At 36.0% G+C, this 18,720-nt stretch overlaps 1 protein-coding gene and 1 non-coding gene across 2 annotated transcripts; one reads left to right on the forward strand and one right to left on the reverse strand.

Annotated features, from left to right (window-relative positions):
- The first annotated feature begins 1,959 nt into the window (after nucleotides 1-1,959).
- LOC579094 (adhesion G protein-coupled receptor L3) lies at nucleotides 1,960-17,634 on the forward strand. Its single transcript, XM_779228.5, has 23 exons — nucleotides 1,960-2,275; nucleotides 2,825-2,876; nucleotides 3,731-3,945; nucleotides 4,694-4,954; nucleotides 5,450-5,518; nucleotides 6,109-6,217; nucleotides 6,706-6,831; nucleotides 7,506-7,611; nucleotides 8,486-8,603; nucleotides 9,250-9,299; nucleotides 9,834-9,966; nucleotides 10,502-10,605; nucleotides 11,044-11,146; nucleotides 11,888-12,044; nucleotides 12,373-12,439; nucleotides 12,854-12,920; nucleotides 13,288-13,385; nucleotides 13,916-14,036; nucleotides 14,914-14,955; nucleotides 15,445-15,510; nucleotides 15,926-15,962; nucleotides 16,335-16,384; nucleotides 16,632-17,634. Exons 2-23 carry the CDS (start codon nucleotides 2,825-2,827, stop codon nucleotides 17,349-17,351), a joined length of 2,871 nt encoding a protein of 956 aa, XP_784321.4. The 5' UTR covers nucleotides 1,960-2,275; the 3' UTR covers nucleotides 17,352-17,634.
- Nucleotides 8,743-8,814, reverse strand: TRNAE-CUC. The gene has a single exon. It is a non-coding gene; the product is annotated as a tRNA-Glu (tRNA).
- Nucleotides 17,635-18,720: the final 1,086 nt, after the last annotated feature.

Raw genomic sequence — 18,720 nt, forward strand, 5'->3', positions numbered from 1 at the left:
ACAACGTGAACAAATTACATTTCGGTGTTACTTCCTTTGATGAATTCATATGTAGACCGAGTCCACAGTCACAGGCCTATCCGCGTTCAGTTTTTAACAAAAAATGAGTAAAATATACACCTTCTACGGGCCTCAATGTTTTGTTCCAACTTAAAGTAGTCTACCGCCACCTCTTGGTGCGTTCTAAATCTGTTTTCTTTTGGAGGTCGGCAATATACTCTTGTTGTGTTTGTTATTTTATTGACGTACTTGTATATTGTTTTTGAGCGAAATTTGTGCGTAATGAGAACAAGTAAACGAAAATTTATTCAATTATTTGTTAAAAACTTTTAGTTATCTCTTATTTGTTGTCTCTTATTTGTTGGGCCTCTTTTTCTTTCCTTCTTTTTTTTCCTTCTCTTTTATTGTTCATTTTCCTCTTCGCTGTTAGTTATTAAAGGCCCGGTCTCACCGCCAGAACTTTGCTGGAGCGTTCCTGGAGCGTTGAAAAAAATTCATCACCGCTCGTAACCGTTCACCACCGTTTAACAGAAGTTGGCCCCCGTTAAGACAACGCCGTATACGCTCGGCCACCGCTGATGGTCCCTCCTACCACTCCGAAAGTTTTGAGCTGCACAAAATATTGCAAGCGGTGAGGAGCGGGCAATTTTCCACTCCGGCAAAGTTCACCACCGCTCCAACAACGCCCAGTCAAAGTTTGGCACCGCTAGACGCAAGTTCGTGGACGCTTTGGTCCGCTAGGCCAACGCAGAAATCTTGAACGCTGGACCACCGCTGCTTCGCCAGCTTTGCCCGGGTGGTGATTAAACGTTGCACAAACTTTGGTGGAGCGGTTGTAAGCGTTTTACGAGGGGACACGGGATTGCTGGAACGGTGTCGGGCGTTGAAGCAGCGATCCATTGCGGTGATGAACTTTGGTTTGGCGTTGGTATGGAGGTGTCCTAGCGGGACCAACGCTCGCTACCGCTCGCTACCGTTAAACCAACGCTAAAGCAACGCTGGCTTTAGCAGTGCACCGCTAAGGCAACGCCCGTGTTTTCGATTTGTTTCCCATTTTGTGCGCGGTGACGAGCGTTGTCGAAATTCGGCCCCCTCTCCCTACCGTTCAAGGAACGCTCCAGCGAAGTTCTGGCGGTGAGACCGGGCCTTTAAGTCTTCTTATGTTTCTGTTATCTCTCTTCAACTTCTTTTCATTTTCATGGAGGACATTTTCATGTAATATCGCAATTACAAATTGGTAATGCACTTGTTAAAATAAAAATGAATATTTACATTTTAGCCATTTTACATCCTTTATATAGAAACGCACAGACCTGTGTTAATCATTTCAAGCGATTGTTTAAAAGCAGTAGCCCTGCAAACAATTCCTTTAATATTTAAGTACGTCCCTCGCATTTAAGCCATTGTCCACTTGTTCAATTACAACTAAATACATCAGCAGGGGCAAGATTTGCATAAGTAAAAATTCGCAAACCCATCGCAGAGTAGCTCGTATTGAGTGGGGGTCGATAGGTCTTTATGCATGCTTATTGTATCGGCATCTTCCCTAATATTGATCGGGGTTATAAGAATGGGTTGTATATAGCTACCCCGTGGTTTTCTAGATTTGAGTTGTGGCAACGAAATAGAAAGATAGTCTACATGCGAAGACCCTTGACCTGATCTGGACGAGCCAAAATGATTATTGCGGCTAGTCAAAATAAAATTCGCAACTGTTTCTGTATCTTGAAAAAATTACAACGTAGGATATCATTTCGACATGTTAAATTTAAACAAAACAAATATTAGCATAACTAGTACAACAAAAACGTATATAGATTATTCAATTTGAGTCTGCTATCAAAGACTAAATGTAAGACGAAAAGGGTTCGAAATCAATAATCACTTTGTCCAGTGCGATAATCGAAAACCGAGTGCGAGCTCTGGTATGAAGACATTTATATCTAATTGTTATGAAGCAGATTCAGGCCTTTTTGGTCGATAACAAAAGTTTTGCGAAACTTCCTTCTGCACAAATATAATCTATAAAAGGAACTCGCGGCCATCTTGAAAACTGCGTGGCATTCTTTTGCCTTTATTAGCTGAGCGTTCCCTGCAGTTTCTAGCGAAATGTAGGACTTACAAGGATTTACTTCAGGCTTCAGCGTAATTATTTGATTTGTTCGGAATAACGAACTAATGTTTTTCGGGGAGAAGCTGGTATAATTGTATTGAAACACAAAGTAAGCCATGTAAGATGTTAACCGCAAAGAGGAGGTAACGGCTTTATTCCAAGGTAAATTTTTCTTTTCTTTCTTTTTTGTCTTCTCAAGACTAAACCTGATTCAAAATGTATTTTTTTTACTAGACTTGGTCCACTTCTTAGTTCATCCTTTCATTACTTAGTATGAACTTGCTGATCATTCTTTGTATCGTTTTTATTGAATTTTGTTTGCGCTTTATACACACATTATCATGTCATTTAGCTCTTCGTGACTCTTTGTCAATTCGGAATTTGCATTTGTTTTTAATTCATATAGTTCCCCCTTTCTTATATATTTATCTTGTCCTTTTATTCCAAATCTGTTGGAGTATAACTTACTTTAATTACTGTACTCCACTCGCGTAACTGCATTCATCTTTCAAATGCCTTAATCAGGTCGATGAATTTCGACATTTGTATTTTTATTTCAACTATGTTTCTATCCTCAAATTTGATACAGAAATAAATATTTTGAAATGATGAAACAAATTTCGCAATGATACTTCAGAACTTTGAATTAATTTATCAATGTATAGTTCTAAATTATTGTCTGACTAAATTAATTTTATTGTCTTTTTATAGATGTGGAGAATAATTCTTCCTGGTGTTCTATTGTTACTTTACATCAACAATGGTAGGTTATAACTCTTCAATTTTTGTCATTTCATTTAACATTTATTTATCATTAAATCAAAATGAACACAAGTTATCAATAAATATATGAAAATATAGAAAGGAGGTGAAATTACCAAAGCTTGAGGCTTGTGATGGGTTCGTCATTAAATAAAAGAAAACATAAATTGCATGAAAATTTTAACCTACATAAAATGATTCCTAATATGTTAATACTGTTAATTGAATTGAGCTGTAGTATGATCTATACATTATTACCCCGTACTAAAGATTGTTTATATTCATAACAGTCTAACAAGTCTTTTGATTAATGACGATTTATTTTAGCTAAACATTCAGAAATCAAGTCAATTTGGGGAAAAACTCAAATCATGCCTTCCACACATCACTAAAAATGATTGACTAAATCTGTTTTTTAGAACACGAAACCTCAGCCGACAGCTTGTACTGAAAATATATATAGACCTATTAATCACAAAAGGACCATGAATATCCCCACTTATTGCAAATAAATCATAATCAGTTATATCGTTAATTTGTAAAGATGGATTTCATGGTTTGTATTATTTAGGCAGATATGATAGTAGAAAGTGGAACATTCATTATTGTAAATAAGGATAATTGGAAATATGGAATACATTTAAGATTGACCTCTATCAACAAAAAAATGAACGTATGTAGAGAGAAACGTGCCTGCTCAGTCAATTTGTCAATGTTATTTCTACACAGCAGGGCCATTCCTGTTGTACGGAAATATTTAGTGTGCATATATATATATAGCTAATTGCCTTCCAGATCTTATGTTAATATTTTTCAGTTAATGAATTTGTGATTATTTGTTTTTGCGATTAACAGCTTCATCTCAGAACACCACTGACGCCCCGGGCGCGGCGATCACGGGCGACATCGTCACACCCACCGCGAATGTTATGACAACCGGCGACGAAGGCTTGAACAGAGCCGAGATCAAGTGGCTCGCCATCGTCGACGAACTCATGGCCCCCAAATCGCAGAGTTTCAACGATACGTTCTATAGCATCATAGAAACATATCCATTCACGTCGTCATGGGTAAGTCGGTTATTGTTTCTATCTCTTGTTCTAAAGCGATTTCCAAAATTAATCATGTTAATAGCAAACAAAAACACATAAACAGAAGAGAGTATAATAATCCCAGTGAAGTTTATGTTTTCTCTTACCAATGCACCTATATCCCACATCCTATTTCCATAGTATATTGTAATGGTGCCTTTTCAATTAAAAGAAAGTCTACATTCGAAACCAAGCAATGCGAATGTCTTTATGATAATATTATAGGTAAAACATTTGTTCATGGTTGCATTGTCATTATTTAGGACAAGACATAAGTCGTAGGTTCTTCGTTTGTTCTCTAAAATCCCACCCTCCTTTTTTGTTAACCCTCAAAAAATTAATAAATCTCTCAAAATATTCATGAAAAAAAGGCTATTAATCGATCTCGGCTATAAGACGAATTGATTTTGATCAGCTAGTCTGAGCTTCTGACATTTGCACTATCCATTCAAGTGCGTTATTACACTCGATCGACGGAAAAGACAAAGGTTGCAGGGAAATCGCTCTCAAACCATGATATAAAACAAGAGCTTAGACATTCCTCATTTTAAAAACTTTTTAAACATAATCAATAAATATGCATTGTAAGAGGGAAAGGGGATAAGAGAAAGTAACATAGATATTGAGATAGGAAGAAAAAACGAGGGGAGAGGGGTGACAGAGACAGGGTCAACGAGTGACAGAGCTAGGAGTAAGAATAAATCCCTCTCTCCTGGTCACCATCTAGGTCATTGAGGATGTGTACTTCAACGGCGACTTCATGTTAAATGCGACAACGCGTCCCGACATGACTGTGTTATCGGCTGACGAGCTCCTGCAGATCCTGTCCGTGGTCATTGACGTACTTGACGACAGTAACGTGAACCTGACGACCAGGGAGGTGCTGGTGACGACGGCCTTCATGCAGGATCTCACGGCCGCCATTCTCCTCGAGATGTCGGAGAACGATCTCACGGGCGATTTCGGAGAGTTCGAGAGTGTCATGTCGGTATGTCTTCAATTTCTTTTCAGTGTACATCTAAACTTTCGTGTGAACCAAATCTCATTATTGTTCATGTTTAATGAAACAAATTTTCCCTACAAAACAAAAAGAAATAGTTGTCAAGGAACCAAAAGTGAACGTGGATGTGTTGAGTGAATAAACAACTAGTTTTGCACCTTTTTCCCTCCAAAAAGAGATCACTGTGAGGGGATGTGTTTTATAATAGCAGGAGGAGAGTTCTGAAAAACATTTCTTATTTAATTTTGATTATATTCAAAGAAATTTGTACTTGTATTTCTAGTTTATGTTTGTAAAACAGATGTAAATGTTGTCATTTTCTTGCTGCAATTTCAGTGGCCTGATGAGCTATACATTTTTTTTTAATTCAAGTATGTTTGATGTGTTTCTCTCCCTCTCTCTCTCTCTCTCTCTCTCTCTCTCTCTCTCTCTCTCTCTCTCTCACTCTACCTCTATCCCTTTAACATTACTGTCTATTTGCAGTATATCATTGAGATATGTGATATAATGCTTGACGAGGAATACGTGGACTTATGGTTGGACATACAAAGAGTAAGTAATGCAATGCTGTGACGTTAAAATATCTTGAACGCAATATATTGTTATGATTTTAAAATGCTTTGATTTATCCCTAAATAAAGATTCGCACCGAGTTCATACCCTGCACTTCATTTCCCATATGAGCATGCACATGTCAAAAGCTTAGGAGATGATTATCAAGTTCAATTATAAGTTCAATTTTATGGATCATGCACAATTACATGGCATACAAATAATTTTCCGGTTGTTTCTTCAATTTATATAACATCAATTAACATACATGTACTATCAATTTATACAAAATTAGGAATAAAAACAACACACAATAGAACATCAGTACAAAATGGTGTAGACTTTGGTATAGGAAGATAATAACACGAATTACAACCGTATGATGTTCTTACCATTTTCTTCTGAAGTGTAGCGTATGAACGTGCCAAGGGTGTAACTCTCTTACACACACTTCTCCAGTAAAAAAAAAAAAAAAAAAAAAAAAAAAAAAAAACCGTTTTTCATATTTTTCTATTGGGGTCTTTAACCCTGTATCGAAGTACATGTGTGTGATTAATCCATGTGGATCTCTCCATTTCTTTCCTATAAAGGCCTACCCTGTCTATGCTACCGTGGTCGAGACCATCGACGTTGCATCGTTGGCCATCGCTAACCTGATCGACTCCCCGGGGACGCTCAAGTCACATGTCAAAAACATAAGTAAGTCTTTTCTATGACAGAAAAAATGCGATTGTAGCAGTTTACAAACGAATATGTATATTTCATCGCCAAGTTTCTTTACATGAACATGATGAAGTTGTTTTTATATAGCAAAATAGAATTCTCTGCTCGCATCATCACGAAACTTTAACCTTTAATGTTGTTACGTTATGATTTTTCTTTCTTAACTGAAAATATAAAACAATTAAACGAATTCGTAGTGAAAGAGAAATTATATGAAGTATAGCATAGAAATATTGTTACATAGATATATTATAGTTTTGGTTAGGAGATGGAGAGACTAATTTCAATATCTTGTGAAGACGATTTAGCTAATTTTGATTTTAAGATAGATCATCAATTAAGAATTCTTATCGGTGCGATGTTGTATTCTTTTACATGGTTATTTGCAGGAATGTGTAGGCTTTTGACAAAGGAATTTTACTTTCTAAATGGCATTCTCATTTCCCTTTATTTTCTTCCTCCAGATTATCTCCTAGTCAAGGATTCATGGTATAACCTTACCCAGACCTATCAGGATTATATATTCCAGGTCAGAGATAATGAGGGCATACTCATTCCAGAACTATATCTTGAACAGGCAGACTTCGATTGTAAGTGTATTTATGTACTTATTTTCACATTTCTTTTGGTTTGTTTTGAAGTAAATCTTGAATGAAAGGACCAACCCTTTTATCAATGGGTTGGTTTCTCAGTTGGAAGTTCATTAGAGTTAGGCACCATTCCCGTTATTTGTACGCCGTCTTAATTTTTATATAGTTAGGCATTGGTCATGGGAGACTAATGAGGTGAGGGAAAGGATCGAGAACGAAAGATCGGCTGCAAAAGAGGCGCACTGTACTTCTCAGTCATTAGAGTTAGGCATTTCGATGGGAGAACACGAAAAAGCAACCGAAACTCAACCAAAAAAAAATAAATGAAAACAGGTGTCAGTTTTTGAAATAGATTCGTATTCAAAGGTGAGAGGGAATACATAATTTAGCCTGTCTAATCTATATATTTAATGAAACGATCACTGTTGGATATTAAAACTATTAAAACCAAAATCATCCGTATTTATGGATTTAGCAGTCTAATTCATACCAGTACGTATTGTGATTTATTCTAGTCTGATTTGTTGATGTTCATAACAAGACTTTTACCGTTGTATGACGAATTAAGTGAAGAAATGGCGGTCGATACTCTTGTCAACACATTTGTAAAATTTTGGCACTGAGACCAATGCGTTGTTCACAAATTATATTTTAACCTACCTCTTTTGCCGCAGATTATGACGCGGTAGCCTTCGTGAGTGTGCAGTATAAGGGCGTGAGTGACATGATGGGCAAAAATCAGACACGTGTCTCAGTATCAACCTCGATCAAAGACCAAAGGTAAGAAAGAGCTTTCCAATTTTTTTCGTTAATCAAGTATTAAAGTCCAATAAATTGTATTTACAAGACTGCATTTTGCAGATGCTTCGGAAATTGAAACAGTCAAACCTGTCTATAGCGACCGCCCAAGGGAAACACAAAAAGTGGCCTTTGAAGACAGGTTCCATTAGTACATGATTCAGTGAGAAACCATTTCTAAGGGAAACGACAAATGTGGCCTTTGTAGACAGGTGGTCTTTGTAGATAGGGGGTCACTATTAAAAGCAGGTTTGACCGATATACTTTATCTTGTTATGATTTCTCCTTCTCGCATGAAACCATTATCATGTATCTGTTCTTGGTTATTAGGGACTTTTAGATTTGCACAACGACAACGTGGATTGCTACGATCGACGTCCTTTTAATGCACTGCCTTGAATGGACGTCACACGTATCAGTCCGCGCAAATCTAAAAGTCCCTATTGACCCTCTGATATGATGAACATTTACAATTTGAATTATTTTCCTGTTTCTTATTTGTCGTGTCCTTGTTCTTTTCATCGATCTAATTTTTTGGCTATTAAAGATGCTCTCTGGACGTCATTATGTAATGCCATCAATAAATATCAACACCTTTGTTATATCAGTGTTTCTCATACAAATATACAGAGATCAAAAGTGCAAATGGCATAATCTGAATATAATAAATAAAAATTACATTTATAGGACGCTAAATACAGTCTTTTCTAAGCGCACAGGTGATATTGTCTAACTCAGTTTAATTATTCAACATGTTAAAAGCTTGAAAGCAACAATATAAAATAAAATAATACTAATACAATACAATTCACTGGTAGTATGATTTGTTTTTCCCTTCTTCCTATTTATTCTTCAGCTCATCATATGACCCAAGGATATTAAACAATGATGTGATTTCCATGACAGCCATCCGAGTTCCTGACTTCAGTAGTACGAGTATACCAGTGATCTATAGATTCGGAAATCTGGAAAAGGTGAATTTTCTCGCAATAACCACATATAAATCATCCCTGTTCCATTATTCTTTCAGAAACATTCACTTTTTTTTCATGATGGCAACAAAAATATTGAAATAATGATAAAGCTACTTTTACACGAACAAAAAAAGAGATATTCCCACACCGGGAATCGAACCCGGGCCACGGCGGTGAGAGCGCCGGATCCTAACCAGTAGACCATATGGGACTACTCACCATAGTAACTGCATCTATTTAAAATAAAATGATCAAATTGACGATTCGCGAATGGATCCACTTGTGAAACATGAACTACAGATCTAGAATTTTCATTTATTATAGCATGGGATAATAGAATATTTATTACATCATCTTTATGAGCAATTTAGCTTTCACTCAAATTGAAAAAAGCCTGATTTCTTCTCTTTTTGCGAGGGGAGAAAGCCAGACGTTTCTTTTTGCGGATATCATATCAGTGTAAGCTTTACCAATGAAACATAACATCGGATTCCATCTGAAATGAAGGGGATTCCATTTCCTTTAGTCGTATAAAGTTTCAAATTATATTTAGTTGAAAATATAATTACAGGTCATGATAACCTTTACCATAAGATACTCACTTCGTGTCAATATATACCTAATATGCATTCTTTTCATTCTATAGAAACTTAAGCATTGGGACGTGATATGCGCCTTCTGGAATTTCGATAAATCGTAAGTTTCTATGATATGAATGTAAATTTTAAAAAGAAGACATGCATTTATATTTTAATACCTATATATATTTCACATTGAACAGGCTGATTACCATTGGGAATGGGTTTGAACAAACGAGATAGTACTATAAAATAACAATGACTTTATCAGAGACTTTGATAATTATATTTTACGATATAAAATACGTAACAATGTGCCATGATGATGTTTCAATTTCAATTTCTTCTTTTTCCACCTTAATTTACTAAACATTCAGAACAGTTTCTTGTTTAAATGTTGTTTTTCATATTTGATTCTAGGTAGAGAGAGATATAGTGTTAAGGCCAAGAAGCTTACGAAGGGGTACAAGAACCAAGTTTCTGTGAAAAGAGAGGGACACATTCCCGCTTAATTTCTGACAAGCGAAAACAACAACAATACAAACAAACAAACATAAGTAGTCATATGAAACCAAACAAAAATTAAATCAATAAATTAAGCCCTACAATTTGTTGCTCTTTAACTGTCTTGTTGCGAACTATATTCCTCCAGCTCTGATGAAGGTGGAGTATGGGATGACACGGGATGCAAGATGGTGGAAGGGTCATCCACGGCCTGGTCTACTCAGTGTCTCTGTAATCATACCACCAACTTTGGCTTGATTCTTCTCGAACACGATCCAGAGGTACGGACCTTTAAAGTGGAAGTCCACCCTGATATCAATTTGGAGAAATTAGAGAGGGGCTCGCAAGATACGTCACCGTGTTGCCAACTTGCGTTTCACTGATTACAATTTCAAAGATTCATAAATTTTCAATTTTAATCGGATATTGCTCAAACTTCAACTTATTTTTCTCTCTCTCTCTTTTCTGTTTTTATGAAACCCAACTTAATCAGGGTGGACTTCCTTTTTAAGTCTTAATAATATTGATGATATACACCTGATTCAGTCACCATTATCTCAAACAATCTTTAATTACTTATACTTACAAAATACCAGGTATGGCTTTAAATTGTCTTACTCAAATTTAAAGCAAGACAGCAACTTATGTTTTTGCCATCCATATTAAATAGAGAGAAATCGTAATCACAAAACACTTGGAATATCAAATAACCTGCAGTTTTCTCTTCTCCCATGTGATACATAATTAAGTTCAAACTATTCTTATACCTCTACAACAGTCATTAATATTTTACTTTGTTTTCCTTTTCATTATCAGTATATTGACTGGGATTTCATCGTTCAAACCTGGTTGTGGTCCATCGCAGCGGCTGTTTCAGTCTTGCCTCTCTTTCCATTTTTCGGATTCCTCATCTATCTTACGTAAGATTCAACAATTTACATATTGTCATACCTTGGGCCTTTGAACAAATTCGTTAGTATTGTCTTGATATAAAAGTGTCTTCCTCGCAAAATAAAAGAATTGCAACGTTCTACATACATGTTTTCGTAAACATAATCATTTTATCAAACTGGTTTTACATTATATTTGTCAAGTGTTTGTGCACCTCTATTGTAAGTCGTGTTATATTTAAATATTCACATATTAACAAAAAAGTACATTCTTATTAGTGCATAACTACAATATTTCAAAACAACTGTATTAAGATTGTTGAAGATATTTTACAAAGCATAGTGTGTTTGGGTTCTTATTTCCATTCCTTGCTAAACCCTAACCTTCATTATGAGCGCCTTTCCGTGTAATGTAATTCAATCATTCTGTTGTCTTTATTATCATTTTGCTTCTGTTTTGCTTCTTAGGACAATAAATTCCAAGCGTAGATCAGCACAAATCAACTTCGTCTTCAGTTTGATTATGATGTTACTCGTACTAGCAACAAACGAGGTGGCTAAATGGCAAAAGGTAAGATTTGATATTCCATAGTTCGTCTTTGATATAACTTGACATAATCTAATCGTGTGTGTTAGGCTTGTGATGTCGGTAATAAGAATATAAATAAGAATTTGCTCATTAAAATCATACTGCGACTACATATTTATCATTGTATTACCTTTGTTGAAAGTTTATTATTAACAATGATACTAAGTTTTTCTAAGTCGGCAATGATCATCACACCAAACAGTATGTAAATATATGCATGCGTGTTTGAGTGGATTAACTTTAGGGGTATCTAAAAAAACTACCGGACCGAGCAACACATATTGCACAATAATCACACGAGATTATAATATACGGGATGCAGGCCCTATTACGAAAAATATTGCTCGTAAAAAAACCTGTAGAGTTAGGCATTTCTTCAATGTGCTCCTGATACCAGTATCACTATCAATTCAATTTCAATTTATTTATGTTTCCACCAAAACATTACAAATCAGTTATAAAAATGTACAACATATGTAGAAATACATATTGGAAACAGAGGGGTCCACTAAAAAGCAATGCTTGTACAAATGTGAACACCTCAAATGATACTAATAGGACTAATGAGTAATTAAATTATTCCGTAACTACAAAAGGAACTACAAAATCGCGAATTTCTTCCTGAAATTTGACCGTTAATGCAATCATTTCGTAACTTCTTTTCTTTCATGATTACTCCCACATTGTATTCATTTCATCATACTTCTTTCATTGATGGCACAGAGCGACATTGCATGCATGGGTTTTGGTATAGCCATGCACCTCTTCACCACGGCCACCTTCGCCTGGTTGTTCGTCATCAGCATTCTGCTTTTTACGCGAGTCACTGAGTTTACTAGTAAAGAGGCGCCTCATTGGATGGCCTTTCTCATTGGTTGGGGTAAGTCATCACGTGATAATTCACAAACCGCCATTTTACATATGTTTTCGATATTTTTTCTTTCTTTCCTTTATGTTGCTGACAGGAAGAATGTTGTGTTTTCGACAAATGTTCTACAACATTTTCCTATATTTTAATTTATTTATCTGTTCGATTATTTATCTATTCATTCAATTAATTATTCATTCATTAATTTTTTAATTTTTAATATATGTATTTATTACTTAATTCCATCGCAATCCTTGTTCCTTATCTAAATATATCCTCTTGATTTAAACATCGATGTATATATATATTTTTACTGTTACTCTGTTTTTTTCATATTCAGGTACTCCTCTGCTGACGGTCGGTGTTACCAGTGGTTTGCTTTATACAGAATACGGAGTAGGACCAAGGTAAGGTTTATCATTGGATCAAAGTGACCAAGAAAATCACTAGATTCATTGAATTTTAGAATTTCACTATTGCCGAATTAACAACGTTCAATGAAAAATGAATAACTAGGGAAAATCTACGATAATTTCGGAAAGGTTTACTGTTTGTATGAAACAATAGAATTTTAAAATCTTCCAGAGATTTTGTTGCACTTTTAGACTCATAAAACAAAGAGCTTCAATAATGTGAACTATGATACATACATTTGTCTTCCCATTTTCTTCACAAATACCCCTTGCATAATTATCCACATACTTTATAAGGTTATCTTAGCGTGACTCACGCATGTTTCAAAACCCATGTTGAATTCGTGCGAGTTGAACAAAGTTGAATTGATTAAACCAAGCTTTAAAATTGACTCTTACTACTTTCAGATGTTGGTTCAACAACAACAGCCAGATCAAGATGGCATTTATGGTACCGACACTGGTTTACAGCTTGGTAAGCATTTTTAATTCAATCTAATTAATACTGATCTATTCAGAGTAGCCAATTCGTTTTTTTAATACGTTTGCAAACAATATAATGATTTCTTAATTCATAACAAAGCTATATTTCTGTTTATTTACCTTTGTATTAAGACATTTTCATGCGATATATGGTGTTATTCTTACTCAAAGCAAAGCGCTTTTTGTCTTCCTGCATTTTTTACATTGCTGCTTGAAGTGACCGAATAACAGTATCCCCCGATATTTTCTTCGTTAGAAGGGGACAATGGATGAGTATACAGCAGGGCATGGTATCAATACTACATTTAAAGAATACGTATTTATTTCTCTGGTTATGAACTATTTTTTCTGTTACACAGCTAACTATCTTGCTCCTGTTGGCATCAATACGGGCTATTGTGCAGGCGGGGAATATCACACTCTTTGAGCGAGAAAAGGAGGAGCTACTGAAATTAAGGTAAGTTTAAGAGGCCGTGTGTGTTGCAATACTGGTTGATCGTCTGACAAGTAAATTAACATTTATATCCTGTAAACTTAAATCGATCAAGCTGATTTTAAAAAAAGTCACGAATACGGTCTTTAAATAAAATTAACTCTGTTTGGGGAATAGATTCTTCATTCTTGTGAAGCGTTTCTAAACTAGTATTATCATGATTATGAGTTTGTACTCAACATACTGTTGTTTAAATGCCAATTAACACATTCTTGTGAATGCATTTTAAGCGTCTGTAAAATGGCGCCTGGCTGGTATACTCCCCAGGGAGTGGAGGATGTGCATACATTGTGTGCAGACAAGATTAAATCCAATGAACGGGGCAATAACATATCTGTATAACTCATAGAGACGTCGTCGATGTATTAAACGCGGAATCTTAATATTATTCACTTTAATTTGAAATACATTATATATAGCAAATTCTCCACTATTCTGGATACCATTTAACTCATGAATATGTTTTTTGCTTTTCTTCTTTGCCCTTTGATCAGAGCTACTTGTATGTGCTTCCTCGCATTATCTCCTGAGCTGAGTATCTTCTACTTCTGCGGCCATTTTTCTTTCATCAACCCCATGATCGGTTATGCCTTTGGTGCACTCATGCCGTTCCAGGTTCGTAAATCTACTTATATCACTGCTATCATAAATACATTTCCAGGGGGGGGGGGGTGTTTCACAAAGAGTCGAAGTCGAACTTAACTCTAAGTTGGCTTTAAATTATGAAGAGCCATTTGTAGCCTTATTTTGAAATATATTCAAAAGCAAGAATTTCAAGTATTTTAGGTTTTTCATAAATTCCAGATCAAGAACATGAAATCTCCCATGATAATAGATAATATGAATGATTTGAATCAAGATTTTATGCCTTTTAAAATGACTTTTACAAAATATTTTCAAGGTTGCTAATGGCTTTCCATAATTGTTAAGTCCAGCTTAGAGATAAGTTCAACTTAGGACCTTTGTGAAACGCCCCCCTGATGGCAAATGTAGTTTGTAAATTGGAGACCTAAGTCTAATTTGGATAGAGAATCATTCAAAATCGGTGCGGAACATTGTTAAACCAATGCATTTATGCACGCCTTTGTACAGACAAAATAAAGAATGTAAACGTTTTGCACTGAATTCGTTGATTTATTTAGCAAACTGTGTTATTTTATAATTAGGACAAGGAATCAATTGTATACTGCAACAGTAAATACACAATATGTCTTTTGTTGTGTTTTGTTTACCAACACTACTTATCTTTACTTTTTTTCTCAACAAAACCTTACGCCATCATATTTTGACTGCCCTCAGAGTCAATTAGATCCTATTTCCTGTTCTTCCCTGAAATTGTCAAGATTGTACTGGACCAGCATATTTACCACACAGAAAAAGGCATTGGTTGTATAATCCAGTTATTGATATCTATTTACTACAGAAGTTCATATTTGATATATTTTTTTAAAGATAATTGCTTCATGTTTTGCTTTCTTTTTGACACTCACAGGGTCTATTAGTGGTCCTCCTAGAGAAACATTTCAACAAAGAGGTAAGGGTTTTCGTTCCAATTTATTCATCTTTACTGTAATTATTCCATGTGGTTGCCACCCCCATCCCCCTCTCTCTCTCTCTATCTCTCTCTCTCTCTCTCTCTTTCTATCTTTCCCTCTTTCTCTCTCCCTCTCTCTCTCTCTCTCTCTGTCTCTCTCTCTCTCTTTCTCTCTTTCTCTCTCTCTTTCTTTCTGCCTGCTGCTTTCTATCTTTCTATGCCATCCCTCTTCCTGTCTAAATAGCCATTATTCAGTTATTCAAACCTTTTCTGATCATATCACCTCATAATCATCCCGCAATGGAATCTCTTGTAAACGATAGACAACTTAATATGATTTTGTTTAATGACTATGATGAATCTTGTATCAATATCTTCATGATTAGTCACTGATTTATTTAGTAGACATTAAAAACTGTTATATTTTATAATAAATATATCGATTTTACGTTATAACTAATGGGTTATTTTCACATTTTGCACACACAGCTTGAAGAAGCATACAAGCTCAAACTGAACCCACCAGAAGAACTAAAGGATGAATACGATATTTGGGTAAGTAAATGATTGATGCTATTTTTCTCCTTGTTTCGTCACAACTGGACACTGCTTTGGAACGCCCATCTGAAGTTTTAAAGATATCTCATTATAAGAAATATGATCATTTAATCATTTGATGTTCATTGATCACTACTTTTTTTAAATCACACTAAATATTCTAATTGCTTTTTTAAAAAACATCGGTAGTTACATGTATAACGCAATACCGTATTATTGTCAGGATTTTTTAATGTACGTGTATAAATTAATTAGTAGCTAGTCAAACAATGTCTTGTCCGGTAAGGTTTTATTTTATAATAATATATTTAAAACTCCCGGTGCAATGAGAGATCTTCACTTTGAAATTAGAGTAACGTTTTGTTTAAATCTGAATCGTTTCATTGAACCAATTTTCTCTTCTTTTATACAGGCTGCAGAATTGGATGATGCAGTCAGAGCCGATTCATGTGAGTTTCTGTACTTGTTAAAGTGTCTCTAAAAGAAAGATGAATTAAATGAGTTTGAATATTTGGAATGATGTTTGATAAAGCTTTGATTTCATGTACATAATATTACTTTTACAAACGAACGTAATAATCGTAAACATTTTACCACTATATCAGCATAACAGCAACGAAAACAGAATAATATATATCTTAAATATTACCACAAAATGTTGCAAGCAGTGGTTCCAATCCCCCCCCCCCTTCCCCTCGTTCTCCATGTTTCTTTTACTCCGGTTTCCAGCTGGTTATGTCTCTACTTCTATTTTATTTGAAATTGTATTAGTGCATTTCATACTTTACCTGATCATGTTCATGTTTTTATTCTGATTGCAGCTTTGGCTAAGGAGGAGGAATATTTCAGTAGTGGCAGAAAATCTCAAACGGTAAGCTGATAAACATTTACTTTTGCATTTAATATGATCTTTTATTTTTTAAATATTTTGTCATTCTTCTTTGCATTGCACATAATTTCTCTTTATCTTTTCTCTTTGAAGGGTTGGTAAAATTTAATACGTTTTTGTATTTCTGGAGTCTTTTAACTTTGCATTTTGATGGAACATGAATAACAATATGAATATGAATAATGATATGAATAATTTTTCAAATTATTTCTTTTCGTTTTATGTACAGTCGGTACTTTCGATGCGAGGAATCAAACTAGCACGAGCCGTACGGAATGCCAAACCTCAAATGGTAGGAGGTAAAGGAACCAAGACTACAGGCACCAAGAAAAAGAAAAAGAAAAAGAAGGCGGCCAACGAGACGCCTACCGAAGTTCTGAAAGAGTCCGCCGTCCGAGAGCAAGCCGACGGCGAGAGCCGAGGTCGCAACTCTACCGAGCCGCCGTCGATGCCGCCTAGCAAACCGAAGATCGGGTTCATGAAGACGGACTATTCCGAGCTCGATGAACAGCCGTTGGTCAGGACAAAGCAGACGGCTAGGGAGATCGCAGCAACACTGCCAAAGAGCGCTACCCCAAGAACACCCGGGGGTCGAAACACGCCGGGAAGGCGTACACCAAGCGGGAAGAAGTCCCCTCGGAAAACCCCCACCCCGAGAAAGAGCCCGATACCCCGAAGTCCGTCCTTACCCGGCGCGCCTGACGACCCCGACGAGGATTTTGGTGCGCTGCTAGCCCCACCACCGAGGGGGGATCGAAAATCCCCCGAAGGTGCTGTGGTCAATGATGCTTACGAGGACGAGGACGAATACTATGACGAGAACGGAGAGTATTACGGCGATGAGGATTACGACGATTACGGGGAGTATGATGAGAATGGGGATTATTACGACGAGGATGGCGAGTATTACGAAGATGGGGATTACGACGAATACGAAGAAGAATATTAGTGATCATATTCTCCTCAAAACTTACTCTCGATGGAAAGATTTGTATCGGCGTCGATGATGTTAATTTTGATATAAGACGGCCAACCGTGATGCTGTCTATCCGAATAATTATGACAAAGATGAGATGTTTTTACCGTGAGATAAAGACTCAGGAAGAATGCCAATACATTTTCAGCAGGGATCGACAAAGAAGAGCAGACTTCCAATGGCTATTATTTTGTGTGTATAATTTAAGTTATACAAATCGTTTCCCCCACCCCCTCTCGTTCTCTCTCGCCTATAAAGCTTTTTTTATTCTAACCTTAATATATTTTTAAGCGATTCAATAAACCTTATATTCCATTCCTTTTCCAATTTCATTGTGGCCCTTTTGTACTTTAATTAATTTTATTTTAGGTAACCTTAATTTCATTTTTGGGGAACCTTCTGTTAAACTTGATTTCTTCAAAGATGGACGTATTGATCACTTCTATCTAATAATCGTAAAAGAAAATACCTGTATCGGGGCGTAAGCTGCTAGCGTAAAATGCTGAAAGGAATTTCATTTGTAATTATTTATACATAATAGATTATTGTACGAATATAGAGTTCATGTGAGAATGCCAAAGTCAAATAATTGTAAATAAAGAAAACTTGACTAAAACATTTCAGTGCCGGTCCGTTTTGGAAAGATGCGTGTTAAGTGAGACAGTGACGATGTCAGTGGTGATCGGTGATGGTAGCGGGTGATAAACAATCTGCCGTTGTCGTCGTCGTTACTGTTGTTGATGATAGCGATGACGATGAGGAAAATGATGGAAATGATGTTGATACTTGTGATAATGGTGAAGGTTGTGGTGCTACTGCTGATGGTGGTGGTTGAGGACAATAGTGGTGGTAGTAGAAGTGCTCGATAACATGACGTTGGTCCTGATGATGAAGATGATGGTGAAGCTGTTAATTTTGATATTGAGAATGATAATGTAGGCGATGCTGCTTTTTATGATGGGTGATGACAATGATGATGGTGGTGGCGGTGTTAGTTTTGGTGATGGTGGTGATGATGATGATGATGATGATGATGTTGTTGATACTGGCGGTGGTGGTGCTGTTTATGATGTTGTGTGATGACAATAATGGTGGAGGAGGTGGTCGTGATGATAATTATGATGATGCGATGACGATGATGACGATAATAATGATGATGATTATGATGACGATAATGATGATGCTGACGATGATGATGATGATGATGATGAAGATTTTACTAATGGTGGTGATAATTGTAATGCTAACCATGACAACCATGGTGATGATGGAGATGCCAGAAATGTCTTTTTACAATAACAGTATAGTACAAATACATTTACTCATGCTTTAATGCCATCTT

Source organism: Strongylocentrotus purpuratus, unplaced genomic scaffold (genome assembly GCF_000002235.5).
Source record: "Strongylocentrotus purpuratus isolate Spur 01 unplaced genomic scaffold, Spur_5.0 spur5_scaffold_8, whole genome shotgun sequence".
Taxonomy (NCBI): domain Eukaryota; kingdom Metazoa; phylum Echinodermata; class Echinoidea; order Camarodonta; family Strongylocentrotidae; genus Strongylocentrotus; species Strongylocentrotus purpuratus.